Genomic DNA, 14,257 nt, shown 5'->3' with positions numbered 1-14,257 from the left:
ACTCGAAAGTTGCAAGACCATCATGATCTAATTTTAATAAATTTCGCAATTAGATTTAATTTAGAAATTATTTATCTAAATTCTGCTTGAGAAGCTTTATTTACTCATCAATTTCTTCAAAATCTAACCTTATGTATTAATTTCAATTGTTTCTCAATGACCAACGTTTGATTATTTTTCATCACTTTTCATATTAGTCTGAACCATTATTTTGATACCAAAATGGTAACATATCATGCATGGAAAAGATAGAAATAAAAAGAAGGTTTATGATAGAAAAATAAAAATAATAGTTGTAATTAATTGGTTAAAAAAGCCTATTCTGAACTTCGAAAATAAAAATAAAAATTTATTATTAAACGGTCAAACTTACCTCATAAATGAAAATCTAGATGAAAAGACGATATTATTAAACAAAAATAAGTTAAGGATTCAAATCAGAGTAAAAATAGATCAAGGACCAGTTTATAGTTGGCCGAAAGTGGAAATCCAAATGGTAAAATTCAAGAACGTCAAATGCCACAGTAATTAATAAGGAAGACAAGTCACAGTAGTTTTTAATTTTCACAGACACGCTCCTCCACCTTTGCTGCTTGTTTCTGTGTTCCAGGGGAGTTCGGCAGTCCACTGAGAAGTTGTTTGTTTAAAATTATTTGTTTTAGTTTGTTTTAATATGTTAATTTTAAAAATAAAAAATATTATTTTAATATATTTTAAAATAAAAAATATTTTAAAAAGTATTATTTATTAAACTCTTAAACATTTTAAATGTTTATGTGTGTTTTAAAATTATGTTCAACTTGAAAAAACATAAAAATAATATATTTTTTAAAGTTTTTCTTATAATTTAATGTATTGAAATAAAATATATTTTAAAAGGTATTTTAATATATCTTTAAATAAAATATACTTTTAAAAATCACACCTACCGAAATTGACCCCCACAGTCACGGGGCACATAAGCACGAATGCACATATCATTTCACTTGGGCAATCCCGTAAAATCCCGACAACATCAACCCCCGTAGAGCCATTTCACAGCTCCCAACGCCACAACCTCAAAACTACAAGCGTCGCCTTTTCCCGCCCAAAATACTCATATCAAAAACAAAAAAAAAACTCCAAATTACTGCTAGGAAGGATTTATACAAAAAAATTCTCTCCGATAGTGGAGTTACTAGAGAGAGAATTAAAATGCCAGATCTAGGACTAGGAGGTAACCTCTCTCTCTCCTCTTCTCTTACTCTCACGCGCTGCCCTGCTCTCAAACCCAACTCTCCTCTCCCTCCTCCTCCTACTCCTCCCGATGCCATTGATCAATCAGATTCAATTACCTCAACGACGGCGACAATAACTTCTGTTACAGTCAAAACCCTGGTTAAATGGGACCAAAGTGTTCCAGAAGGAGCGGCAGATTTGTGCAATGGGAGTTCAATTAGGGTTTTGAAGCGGACCAGTGGTGGCCGATTGGGTTGCAAGAAGGGGTTTAATAATAATATTAGTAGTAATAATGGTAAATGCTTGGATGATTACGTTAGGGTTTGGGTTCAGAAGAAGATGGATGCGGGTGTCTCACAATCTCGCTGCCTTCTTCCTTTTCTTGTTGGTGCAAAGAAAATGGTAGATTTTTTTGAAACTTTTTTTTCTTTGAAGTTAGAATTTGGAGTGGAAATTTTGAATTTTTTGTTAAATGGTGTAATTAATTGAGGCAATTTTTTTTTTAATATGAAAATGCTGCTTCTTAGCTTCTATTTTTTTTTTTGTTCTTAAAAGCAAAACTTTGGTGCTAGGATTTTCAGTTTTGGTTACTTGGGGTAGTAAATCGATGGTTTGCGTGAATATTGGAGGCTACTCTAGAGTTTCAATTTTATCTTCTTTTTTTTTATATAGTAATATCAAGACAGAATTTGTTGCCTTTCTTACTTACTTTTTAGAATCTTATTGGACTGTATTCTGCTTTTGTGTTAGTTAATAATTTTGCCGAGGGAGATTGTGATTTCTTGTATATTTGTGCTACTCAATGATTTGGGATGCAAGTGTTGTGATATTATTTATATGTTGGCTCTAGTATAGATTATGGGTGATCTTTGGAAAGCTATTTGTGTAGGATCTGATGATTTCCCCCCTTTTAATTGCTTCTAAAGATAGGTTTTACAAACTGATCTATTCGGAGATAGACAGAGTTAAAGGTTTTTAATTTAGATTGCAAGAAAGAAAATTATGAATTGATTATAGATGGAATCTTGGTTAAAGTTCTGGAATGGGTCCTTATGGTGAACATTTTCTGGTGCTTGTTGGGCGAATTATAGCTTGCTTTCATTCCAGGGGACAATTGTAGAGATTATATAATTCAAAGCACATTATGGATAAATACTAAGTGGATAGCAGCTAATCAATTTATTAAATGCTAAATGGATTCTGGGTTGTTCAATCATCTTGAGCTCCATCTTTTAGCAGGTCATAGACTTTCAACTCCTGTGTTTTCTTTGTACGAAATGATTTCTGTAGTGCCAAGCCTGCATATTGTGTTTTTGGTTTTGGTATGAAGGATGGAAATAAGGTCAATAGGGATGTGAGGGAGCCTGGTGCATTTTCTCTTTAAAGCTAAATGTGTCCTTTTACTAATTGTTGAGGTTTGTGGGGATCTATGTAGAGCTTTGGCAGTAGAAATTTGTATTCTTTTCATAGACTCAATAAGAACCAGAACTCAGAAGCCTATGGAAGAAGTTCATGTCTAGTACAGTTTCTTGTTTGATTCATGACTGACTGAAGATTTCCAGATTTCGCTTACCTTTTTACCAAGGAATAGAGTGTAAAAGTTATCCATGCAAAGAATTTGAAATTTTGAATATTATAGGGAATGTGGTATGTATAAGCATTCCAGTTTTTGAATTTAGAAATCTGTGTATGCATGTGTGGAGCTAACAGTTTCTTGTTTGATTCATGGCTGACTTTGAAGATTTTCAGATTTTGCTTATTTTATCACCAAGGAATGGAGTGTAAACATTGACCATGCAAAAAAGTTTGAAATTTGAAATACTATACTGATTGTACTATGAATATGGGTTCCAGTTTTTGAATTGAGAAATTAGAGCATGCTTGTTCCACCCCTTTTTTGCAGATTTGTAATTGTGAAGCACATTGTGTGCAATTATGGTTTCCTGCAACTGACATCAAAGCCTTCTTGTACCCATTCCAGGTGGAATGTCTCTTTTGCTGTAGATCTATCTACCACGGGGAGGGAATGCAATGCTCTGTTCGTAACTGTCAGGGAGTTTATCACTTGACATGTGTCATGGAAGGGCTTGGAGTCTCAAATCTGAGAAAATTCAAGTGCCCTCAGCATGTAAGATCTAGTTAGTCGTGATATCATTCTTTGATACATAATATTTTTCACATTTATATTCGATGCTATTTTCTGTCCATGTAACAATGTTGTACCTTTTTTTACTAAAAGGAGGAAAAATGTGAAATAGATGAATAGGAGTTCCCAGGATGAAAGGTCAATCGTGACTGATGTCCTGTCAACTGTGCTCTACAATTGCTTTTATACATATATGCATCATGATTCTTCTTGTCACAAATATTGCTGACTATCAGCAGTTAGCATTCGTGGTTCTATTGCACATATGTGACATGTCACTACAAACAGGAATGTTTCACTTGCAAAGGGAAATTTCATTGGCGGTGTGTTCGATGCACAGTAGCATCACATAATCAGTGTGCACCATGGTCTGATGAAGTAGTTTATCTGAAAAACCAACCAGGACGAGCAGTTTGTTGGCGGCATCCAACTAATTGGCGGTTAGATAAGAAGGTCAATCTCTTCTTTCCTTCACTAGCATCTCATTATTATCCTTTTTGGAATTTTGGTGCATAAAGTTTTCTAATACAGTTATTGCTTTGTCAAAAAATTAGTGAAAGGGTTGACAAAGTTATAATGTATTCTCAGTATGATAGCTTAATGCAACTGTGTTTATTGTCTCACATGTCTAATCAGTTTTGTGGGATATCATATGGTTCCACTGCCAAATTCTACAGCTCAAACAAAATTTTTGGTAATTGACTAGGTGTGATGTGCACCTTTTGATTAGGATCTTTCTATTGGGTTGGCAATTCAAAAATATGCTTTCTTTATCATGCTCCATGATGTTTGTTGTTTGACTCTCAAGATTTTAAACCCAGCTATAAAATGTAAAATATGGAGTTCTGGAGTCCAATTCTAGCAACAAGTGGCTAAACTTGTTAAGTAGTTTAAAGATTTGGAGAACTTCATGATAATAGGACCAGGAATTATCCCAGCCATGTAGATAGTACGTTTATATTTCATTTCAGTTGCTTGAACATGTTAATTCCACTCATATTTCTAGCATTTGGTTTATGAGACTGCAAAATACCTTGGGTTTGTCTTATGAGATTTTGAGGATCCCAAAGTTTGGTTTGTAAAGGAATGTCGGATTCCCACCCAAAAAACCTTTTACAAATCAATTTGGTTTAAGTGATTCTCTCTCCTTCTTGAAGTTCTGAACCTGGCTGTTCTTGGCATCACTTTTCCAGCAATTTCATGCTCACATTTCCCTGGCTAATTTTTTACCTAATTTCTTGACTTTGACTTGTTAAAATGGGAAGTGGTAATTGCTGAATATAGGCAATATGCTGATTATGTTTTTCAACACTTTTGTAGTGGTTCAGGTTGATGCTGATTTGTCCAATGAGCATTAATTACTACCTAAACCTGCATCCTCCCCTATATTCATTTGGATGCAATTTGTATTTTTGTCAGATTTATGCTATTTTGATGCAAATATATTCACTTTCCTCCATTTTATAATCTTCAGGTCCTTGTCATGATCAATTATGACAATTACATATAGTGTTTTCCACAAAAATTTGAGCTTGTGAATCTCTGTAATTCAGCTATGTTGCTTGTTTGGTAAATTCATTCATTTTGAGTTCTTATCCAATATGTGATTGCACACAGTACCATAGTCATTTTGTTTTATTGTTAGCAGTCCTTTTTTTGATCTGCAAAACAATCGTTTAACTTGAAATGGTAATAATGCAACACTGACCGATGGTAATCCTTGCGATAAACTGATTACTTTTGTGGTCTGGCAGTTAGAACAAAATGACTTGAGAATAACATAACCAGTTACTTTCATCTTATTGAACACTTTTCTTTTGTTGAGATTTTATTTCTTCATTCCTTTTTTTATTGATTAGGCTGGCTGACAGGTCTGATATTTGTTGAATGAGCAGCATGTGGTTCCAGCAACTGATATCGAGGTCAGATTTTTTGCTGTATATTTTACCTTGATAGTCGACACGTCTCAACAGGAAAAAAAACAGTAAAGATAATGAGAAGTGGCGTTGTAGGGATAAGCATGGCCAGCTTGTTTAGCAATGACCCTGATGAAAGAAACAGTCAATATTGCTCATACCAGGATAACCTACAGCTACTAATTTCTATCCCTTACGGATACATCCTGCAGTTCACAAAATACACCCTTCATTTCAATGTTAGGTCAAAGACACAAAGGACAAGTATTCAGACATAACTGAGATACAAAGGACCAGTATTTAGACATAACTCAAACTGAATTTTATCTTGATCCATGGACAGCTTAATTGAACTTGTCCAAATATGCAAGGCCAAGTCAGTAGTGTAGTGTACATCAAGTTATTTAGTGTAATCACAAGTAATGATTACCTTTTCTTTTCATCCTGGCATCTGAAATGGAGAGGCAGTCACTAGGTTCTTATTTCATTAGTGGTTGTACTTGCAGTGTCTCTTTTTTTCTTTTCTTAATAATCCGAGATCAGCATGGAGTTGGATGTGAAGCTATACAAGATTGAATGAAAAAGTTAGCACATGCAAAATAGAGTAGGGTTAACTACAAAAATACCCTTCACCTATAGGATCATTATCAATATTTCCCTTCACCAATTATTTCCCCTTCACCAATTATTTCCCTCAATTTCACCCTTAATGTTACTAAATGTTCTCAATTGTACCCTAACCTATTCCATCCAAATCAGTTGACATATTCTTGTAAATATCCATGTGGCAACTCTAGAATTTAAAAACTTGTTAAATTTAGAATGAAACAAACAAAATTGATAGTAAAAAATTGGAATACAATGAATTGAAACCTGAAGAATTGTATTTTTTTTTCTTATTTTTGATTTTAAATGGGATTCAAATTTTATTAACTTTTAACTTTAAATTGCTTTATTTTTTGAAATTCTGAGTCTACATGAGATCCAATTTTTTCAAAACTTGTAGTTTAAATTGAACTCTTCTTTTTCATCATTAATTTTTTTATTTATAACATTAAATTTGATTAATCTTTAAATTCTGGAGTTGTCACATGGATTTTAAAGATTTATGTTTACGAATTTGGGTAGCACTGAAAACCTCTGGTAACGGTAAGGATGAGATTGATGTAAGCGATTGGTGAAGGGCAATATTGATAGCAATCATATGGGAAAGGGGTATTTTTTAGTTAACCCCAAAAGCATCAATTCAATTTCTTGAATTAAACTACTAAGAATTCACGTGTGGGTTGATCATATGGTTTTTTTTTTGTAAGTTAACTAATTTTGTTCCATTTTGTATTTTAGGAAATATTTTGCCGTTTGCCTTTACCTTACATTGATGAGGAGTTCAAGATTGATTTAACGTGGAAAGACCTGACAGAGAATAAACTAGAACCACCTCCATATGTGCACATCAGGCGCAGTATCCTATATTATACAGTTACATTAGACTAATCTCATATTTTGAGTAGTTTAGTAACCAAATCACATGCTTTTGGATATGTTGACAATGCCAGTATGTGCTATGCAATCAATGATCTTTTTCCATTTTGTATGTACTTAGGCACACACGCACACACAGGTACGTTTGGTCATTATAGTTGTGTATTTGATTTAGCATGGGAATGACCTTAATTGACATTAGATGTTTACCTGGTCAAGAAGAAGCGTGATGATTCTGATGGTGATGTTGGATGCACAAATTGCAGCTCTACATGCTGTGAGAATTGTGTGTGCAGGTATGCCTTTATTATTCCTTTTTTTTTGTGTACAAACAATAATCAGTTCTTTGATCATCTATACGTATCAGATCTTATTCTCATTTTCTCCCATGAGTGCTAATTGGGTCAAGAAATGGATGCATATACAAGTCATATTGATAAAGCCCATGCACTGACGTTCTTAAAACAATTTTTTCCTCTGGTATGAAAATCTGTTAAAAGATATTTTGTTGAACTTGTGGCTCTATTTTTATTTGTAAACGCAAGCTATAGAAACAGAATTTGTATTTCAACAATAAACATGTAGTGATTCGTTTTTCTGTAATAAAGATGCTTTCCCTTCATATATCATTTAGCTTCCTGTAAATAAATCCAGCTCTAGTTGCTTGTGGCACTCTAAATTAAAGTAGCAGGTTCTGCTGTTTATTTATTGTCTTCTTAGCATCATGTATAGCATTCTTTGAATAATGTTTTTATACCATAATTTTTCTCTTTTTTTTGAATTTGTCATGGTCGTACAGCTTCTATGCAAAATTGTCCAATAAACAGAACTTCATATTTTATCTGCATTATATGGTTGAAACATATTTTGTATCAGCTAACTATACCATACATTACTGAGTTTGATTATTTCAACTTTGCAGCTTTGGTTGTTTATATATTAGGATTGTTGTGGTATGTAATAGTGTGTGTCACTTCAGGTGCTTTTAAAGGTGTTTCTTTAACATAGAAAGAAGTTTCTTTGCTGATTTTAAGCGAGTTGCACTTTATTATCTCAATATTGATTTCTTTTGTTCATAGTTTGGAGGTTGGCTTATTGCCCAAACTTTTGTTGATCTTATATCATCTTTAAACATATATTTAGTTGGATTGTAACCTGAATGTATTGTCTACAAGGGTTCAATGTATAAGCTGCTCCAAGGCATGCCGCTGCCCTGAAACTTGCACCAACAGGCCATTTCGCAAGGAGAAAAAGATAAAAATTGTCAAGGTGTGAACTTTAACTCATGGAGCCATTGAATACTTTCACCTGATTGTATTATTCTGTAAAGAAATTACTCAGTTTTGCTTTGTTACATTTATTAGTTTAATGCATTTCCATGAAAATTAATAGAGGGATCTTGATTTTCACAATTATTCACGTCGTTTTTGTGTTTAATTTTTCTTCTTAGACTGAATTTTGTGGTTGGGGAGTGGAGGCAGCTGAACCACTAAATAAAGGCGATTTTATAATTGAGTATATTGGAGAAGGTAGTTTTTAATATCTGCACCTTTTTTTATATATAAATATATTCAAGCATACATTAATTCTTACTTTTCTTTTTATTTTCAAGTTGGCTGTTATCATATGGCTCACATTCTTGAGCCCTGGTCCTTTTGCTGTTTTGACATTTGAACCATTGTGCTTTTGACTTTCTGCGTTATCTATGATTAGTTGGTTAGTCTGCAATTTGTTTATTGTCTGCTTATATTTAGGACACATGCAGACGAACAGGATTGCAGCTTGCTGCTGTGCTGTAGTTCTTGTATTCCTTTCCCTGGTGTTATGAGACATGATGGTTAGGGCAGCAGGTCTTGAATTGAAATAAATACATTTTGAAATACAGTATCATTTTCTTTGTTTTCTTGACATTTTGGTGTAGGTTTTGAAAACATTTAAAGATTAAATGTATCACAACTAGTTTCAATTTATGAAACTTGAGGATTGCTTGTGTAATTACATAGTAGTTATAGTTTAAAAATTATTTCTGCATGCAAATTTTGATTAATGTCAAATAGCAAGGATTTACAGTCTCTTCTGTGTGCAAATTGCTATCTTAAAGGTTTTAAAGCTAATTGCAGTCTTGAGAGCTCTGCATTGCAGTATTGCTAAGTGGATGCTTTTGTATTTTTGGATTCAGTTACTGGCAATCAGCCGCACAGTTGTGTAGCTTAGTTTTTTGCTGTTTGCTGGGCCTTTGGCCCAGGTTTCTACTGAAAACAAAAAATAGAAAAAACAAGAAGAGAAACGGAAAGAAATAAAAGCTCTTCCATGCTAAGTATTTTTCTTCGTCCTGTTTTGCTGTCACAAAATGCCATCACTGGTGATCAATATTTTGCCTTGTACTTGTCTAAATTATGGTCATAAAGTCATGGTATTCTGAATCTGAGAACGAGTCTCTTTACCATTCTATGATGCAAACTGCAAATATGGTCTCTTTACCATTCATTGAAGCATGTAATTCATTTTCAAAACTTAATAGTTTACCTTTTTAAAACTGCAGTATATTGTGCCTCGTTAAAGATTGTGTTTTGGTTTAATTATTTTCCCTTTCCTCAGTCTATATTGTAATAAGTTGTGTGCATGTATTTCCCAAGAAATAGAATGAGCTAAATTATTTATCCTTCTGTTTCAGTCATTGACGATAAATTATGTGAACAAAGGCTCTGGGACATGAAATACAAAGGTGTGCAGAACTTCTACATGTGCGAAATTCGAAAGGACTTCACAATTGATGCAACTTTTAAGGGAAATTCATCTCGTTTTTTAAATCATAGTTGCAAACCCAACTGTATCCTAGAAAAGTGGTTAGTACTATTGATATGCTGCTTTTCTGTTATGATCCTGGCAACTTCTCTTCTCATATATATATATATATATATATATATATGCTTGTCACATGTGCAATACTTGCTCTAGATCTCGTTTATTCTGTCTCAATGAAGTTTGGGAAATGTAACTGTTATTTCAACTAATATGAATTAAATAGCATTCTCCAAAAAATTGCAGGTTGCTTCGAAACCTTAACAAGGATGGCCTACTGGCTGCTGGCTTCAGCTATCCTTATTTTCTTTTTAGTTGAAGTCAGTTCCAATCTTGGACGTGTATTTTCTATTCTGTATTATGGTTGGAAGAAGACATTTCTTGCAATTGCTAGTTTAATAAAGGAATGCCTGTCAGTGATAGTCTGTCTAAACTATGGTACATGTGGTAAATATGACTTGAGATGCAAATGTTACAAGTCACTGGAGTTCTCTAGGAAAGAGTTTTTGAAGGCATTGATTTGTTACTATTTATTAATAATAGCTCTATCTAATGCAGTTATTGAATAATAAATTTGAACGTGTTTCTGTTGAAGAAGGTGGGGATTTTTCAGTTGGACATGGTCTTAACTTTTAACCTTTGTATATGGGTTTATTTAGGGATGTCGAGGGGGAGACTCGGGTGGGAGTGTTTGCTGCTGGTTCAATAAGAGTTGGAGAACCATTAACATATGACTACAGGTACATATCGAAATTGCATTTTCATTCCTGCCTTCCTAGTGTTATTAACTAAAGAACTTTTTGCAATAGTCAGTGTTGGAACCTGTGATGTTATGAGATTTCTTTTATAAATGATAATTTTTCTTTTTTGTTCTGGTGGTTTAAACATGTCATTCTTAAATTAATTGAAGCTAATCTTGCCTGGCATTTTAAAGGTGCTAGGTTTCTTGTGATAATTATCTTATCTGTTGTGAAACTCTAGTATAACAACAAACTTGGTATCTGTCTTTTTACTTTTCGCCTAATTAGCTGCTGTTTGCCTGTCACAAAAACAATAATTCAACATTTGTAATCAACTTATAGCGAGTCATCTTTTACATGCGAGCAATCTAGTGAAATCAAGGTTCACTTTGTTACTATCTAGATTGGTAGCCTTATAGTATGCAGGTGCAATTAGCGGACAGGTTACTGGAATATTTAAGTTGATAAAAAATGTAATGTTAAAATGTTTAGCTATAACTTAAAAGTGGCTGAAATGTCTCAGACATTCACATGGCCTGTTTCTACATTTTATTGTCATTTCCTGCCACCTGTAGCATTAATGCCTACCATTGGGAGCAAGAGTAGCATGTAAATTGAAATTATATTTTGACCTTTGCAGGTTTGTTCGATTTGGACCTGAGGTGAAGTGCTATTGTGGGGCTCCAAATTGTCAGGGATATCTTGGAACCAAAAGAAAGATTGCCAAGTTGAACATTGGCTGGGGTGCAAAACGAAAGAGAACATCAACTGCATGTGTAGCCATTATAACCATGTGATTCACTTTTTACACCAGCATCCCATTCCAGCTGGAGGATTGTTGTACATTTCTCCTCGATGAATGGAAACTGAAAGTAAAACTACTCTCTTTATCCTTGCTGCTGTACCATTCAATCTTTGGCATGATTTTTTCCTCCTCAACTTTTTCGTAGCATCCCCTTTCGACACACCCTGCAGGACTGCAAGAAAGCTTGTAAATTTATTTCCCTTATTGGGATTACCGTGTTGTAATTCTAGAAAGATTTCAACTTTTAACCACAAACACACGAGTTGGAGGATAAACAGATTCATCTGAGATGCTGATGCACATCCAGGTTTCTGCTCACAATATTTTCTTTTTGCTTCTTAATCCTTTTAACTTCATAGCTTTCTATTTATATCGTATTTCAAGCAATGCAAGTCCATAGATCTTAACGATTGTTCCACAGCTTGCTTGTAGCTGCAATCCCTCGTTGAATCATCCTGTAAAAATACATGCCATTGGAGCATTCGGAAGTGTTCAAATATCAAATGCAAATCAACTCCATTGCTAATGACCACTCTTTATCATTCTGTTTCTCTTGCTATTAAATTTCATTTCTCCTTTTCCCTTTTTTTTTTTTTTTTTATCAAAGCTTCTTTATTCTATAAATAATGACTGCCCATTATTTTTAGTTTTAAAAAAGAAACCCTCAATTGCAAAAGATCCAGAGAAACAAAATAAAATTATATTGAGTTGTGTTTAAAATCAACGTTCCCAATGCCCTTCTTTAGGCCCATCATCAACCAACAAACTTGATCGATGACATCCTTGAATATCCTCTCCTCTCCCCGTTCATCGTTTTGTTCTTGCTCCACTTTTTTCCCTTCTCTATTTTCCCTTCCTCTTTCCAAAACTAGATGTCCCTTGCTTTCTAAAACTAAATAGAAGAACCCAGATTTGATTTCGAAGGACAAGGAGATAGACCAGAGGATATCAAGAAAGAGAAATCAGAGATACAGAGAAAGAAGGAAAGGAAAGAGAGCTAGCAAGGGACATCTAGTTTTAGATAAGGTAGAGATTTGATTTCGAAGGACAAGGAGCTAGCATTGAATGTAACAAAACTTGGTGCTGGAAGCAAAGTGAGAGTCGACGAACATTAAATTTGTCATAAATTGACGATTTCCCCAATGATGGTCCTAAATCGTTCTTGGATTTAAAGATCCAAGGAATCAATTAGTTTGAAGATAATCTAGTGCTTAACTTAATCAATTTGATTCAAGATTGAGTTCGCTTTATTCATGTTTAGAGAGTATCATACTTGATATGATATTTTGGGAGCTAAATAATTTCTTATTTAGTTTGATATTGTGTTCTTATGCAATATTAAAAAAAAAAGAGAAAATAGAAGAATAAGTTCTATGATATTTTCCTTAAGAGCAAGTTTTTTTTCCTTTTCAGCAAGTTTCTAACACGTGTATAAGTTGGGTTTTACTAGCGACAAATGTACTGTCAAAACAAAAAAGTGTAACATTGTAGCTGTATTTCCATGGTCTGTGATAAATATGTTGGAGTATCTTTATAAAAATGATTTTGAATCATACAATTCATATCTTATCAAAGTATTTTCCTTTTCTGCCATGTACCGTATTTTCCTTAAGAACATCATCATTTGATCAACTCTCTATTGGATGAAAATCATTCAACATTAATGTTTGTACCGTTAGAGTACAAACGGCTAGACTATACATTATACAATGGAAATAAATCTATCTATTTATATCTTTGACCTTTAAAATAAAAAAATAACAAGAAGGCAAAGATTATTTTTATCTTTTTTTTACACGGTATACTTACTTAACTACTCTTAAAATTTTATTTTCTTGAATTTGGACCCAGGGGTGTTTTAGTCATTTCATCATACCTTTTTGTAATTATCAAATAAACTCAAGAGTATTTGAGTATTTTAACATATATAAAATATATTTTAATAGAAAAAATAGATGGTGCATGCAACACACATGCCAATTAATAAAAGGAGTCTGCATCTTTCAGGCAACCCATGCAAGCTTCTCTAGCAGTCAAACACTACCTTCCACAATAATATTAGGAGCGGTACACCAAGATTTTATTGGAGGTGCGTCGCGTGTCGATGGTGGACCATTAGTGCGGCTCTAGTGAACTGTTTTCTTCTCCTCTTCCCTTTCTCTCTCTTCTCCTTGGTAAATTACACAAGTTACATTTCATTTGTTTTTTTTATACAATTTAGTTCTCATTCTTTTAATTGCTACTTATATTGTTTTGTTTTATCTTTTGTAGATTATTTTTCCTCTTCAATCTCGTCCCATATCATTTGATTTTATTTAGTTTTTATATCAAATTTGATCATCATTATTTTAATTACTATTTATTTTCTTTTTTATCTTTTTTTTCTAATTGAATTTTGTTTTTAATTTCTTCCCTCAAGATTTGATTTTGATTTTTTATTTCAAATTCGATCCCTTTTCTTCTTATTGCTACTTGTTTTGTTTTTAATCATTTTTTCCAGTATTGTCATCCTTTGTTATTTGATGATTGAGAATTTTAATTAGTTATTTTTTAGGGTTTAAGTTCCATAGGGTTAGTCTTGGGCTCGTGATTAGGGTCACGGGTCTTGAACATTAACACAAGTTGACTTCAATCTTTTTTTTAGGTTATTTAATAATTCTTTTCCCATCTCATCCTTTAAAGTTTGATTTTTTTGGAATTGGTCTTCATGTTTTTTTTTCTTTTCTTTATATGGAGTTATCCCGATCCTATGTTCATGGTCATGAGGTCAACGAGTTAACCCAAGTTAAGTCAGATTTTTTTTTGTTTTTTTTTTAATTTTCACTCTTCAATATTGAGTTATTTGAAAATTAAATTTTATGTTTATTCAATTTTCTTTCAATAAGCTTATTGATTCGGGTTATATCAAAGAGAGAGGTCCAACTTTTATCATTATGGCTAAAGATGTTTGATTAAGCCAGTAGCTAATGTTATCTAGGTTTTGGTGGTTGATGTGCATGTCAGCTGGTTGTGGGAGGGGATGGTGTTGTTGTTTTCTAAAAGGGTAAGGGATAGTCGAGTTATTACATGACAAGAGAGGAAGAGGTGTATGATTGGCTCGCTTGGTTCTACTCAATTCATTTAGGGTGGTGAGGACTGGTCGACCGAT

At 33.4% G+C, this 14,257-nt stretch overlaps 1 protein-coding gene across 2 annotated transcripts; it reads left to right on the top strand.

The window, feature by feature from the left end:
* The first annotated feature begins 1,086 nt into the window (after positions 1–1,086).
* On the top strand, positions 1,087–11,430 carry LOC133674117 (histone-lysine N-methyltransferase ASHR3). Of its 2 annotated transcripts, none has more exons than XM_062095104.1 (11): positions 1,087–1,620; positions 3,200–3,346; positions 3,653–3,817; positions 5,260–5,286; positions 6,625–6,742; positions 6,965–7,058; positions 7,938–8,031; positions 8,213–8,291; positions 9,437–9,487; positions 10,224–10,304; positions 10,945–11,077. In XM_062095104.1, the coding sequence occupies exons 1-10, from the start codon at positions 1,195–1,197 to the stop codon at positions 10,271–10,273; spliced, it is 1,251 nt and encodes a 416-aa protein (XP_061951088.1). In that variant the 5' UTR covers positions 1,087–1,194; the 3' UTR covers positions 10,274–10,304; positions 10,945–11,077. The 2 variants fall into 2 exon arrangements, with proteins under 2 accessions (XP_061951088.1, XP_061951087.1); XM_062095103.1 differs by having other exon boundaries at positions 1,094–1,620; positions 9,437–9,608; positions 10,945–11,430.
* Positions 11,431–14,257: the final 2,827 nt, after the last annotated feature.

The sequence above is a fragment of the Populus nigra genome, chromosome 15 (assembly GCF_951802175.1).
Source record: "Populus nigra chromosome 15, ddPopNigr1.1, whole genome shotgun sequence".
Classification (NCBI taxonomy): Eukaryota; Viridiplantae; Streptophyta; class Magnoliopsida; order Malpighiales; family Salicaceae; genus Populus; species Populus nigra.
Note: the sequence above shows the minus strand (reverse complement) of the source record. Positions and strands in the feature narration are given on the sequence as shown.

Coding starts and splice junctions, on each gene's coding strand:
- LOC133674117 (XM_062095103.1), top strand. CDS start 1,195: ATGCCAGATCTAGGACTAGGAGGTAACCTCTCTCTCTCCTCTTCTCTT. Junction 9,609..10,223: donor AACTGTATCCTAGAAAAGTG/GTTAGTACTATT, acceptor GGGTTTATTTAG/GGATGTCGAGGGGGAGACTC. Junction 10,305..10,944: donor CCATTAACATATGACTACAG/GTACATATCGAA, acceptor TGACCTTTGCAG/GTTTGTTCGATTTGGACCTG.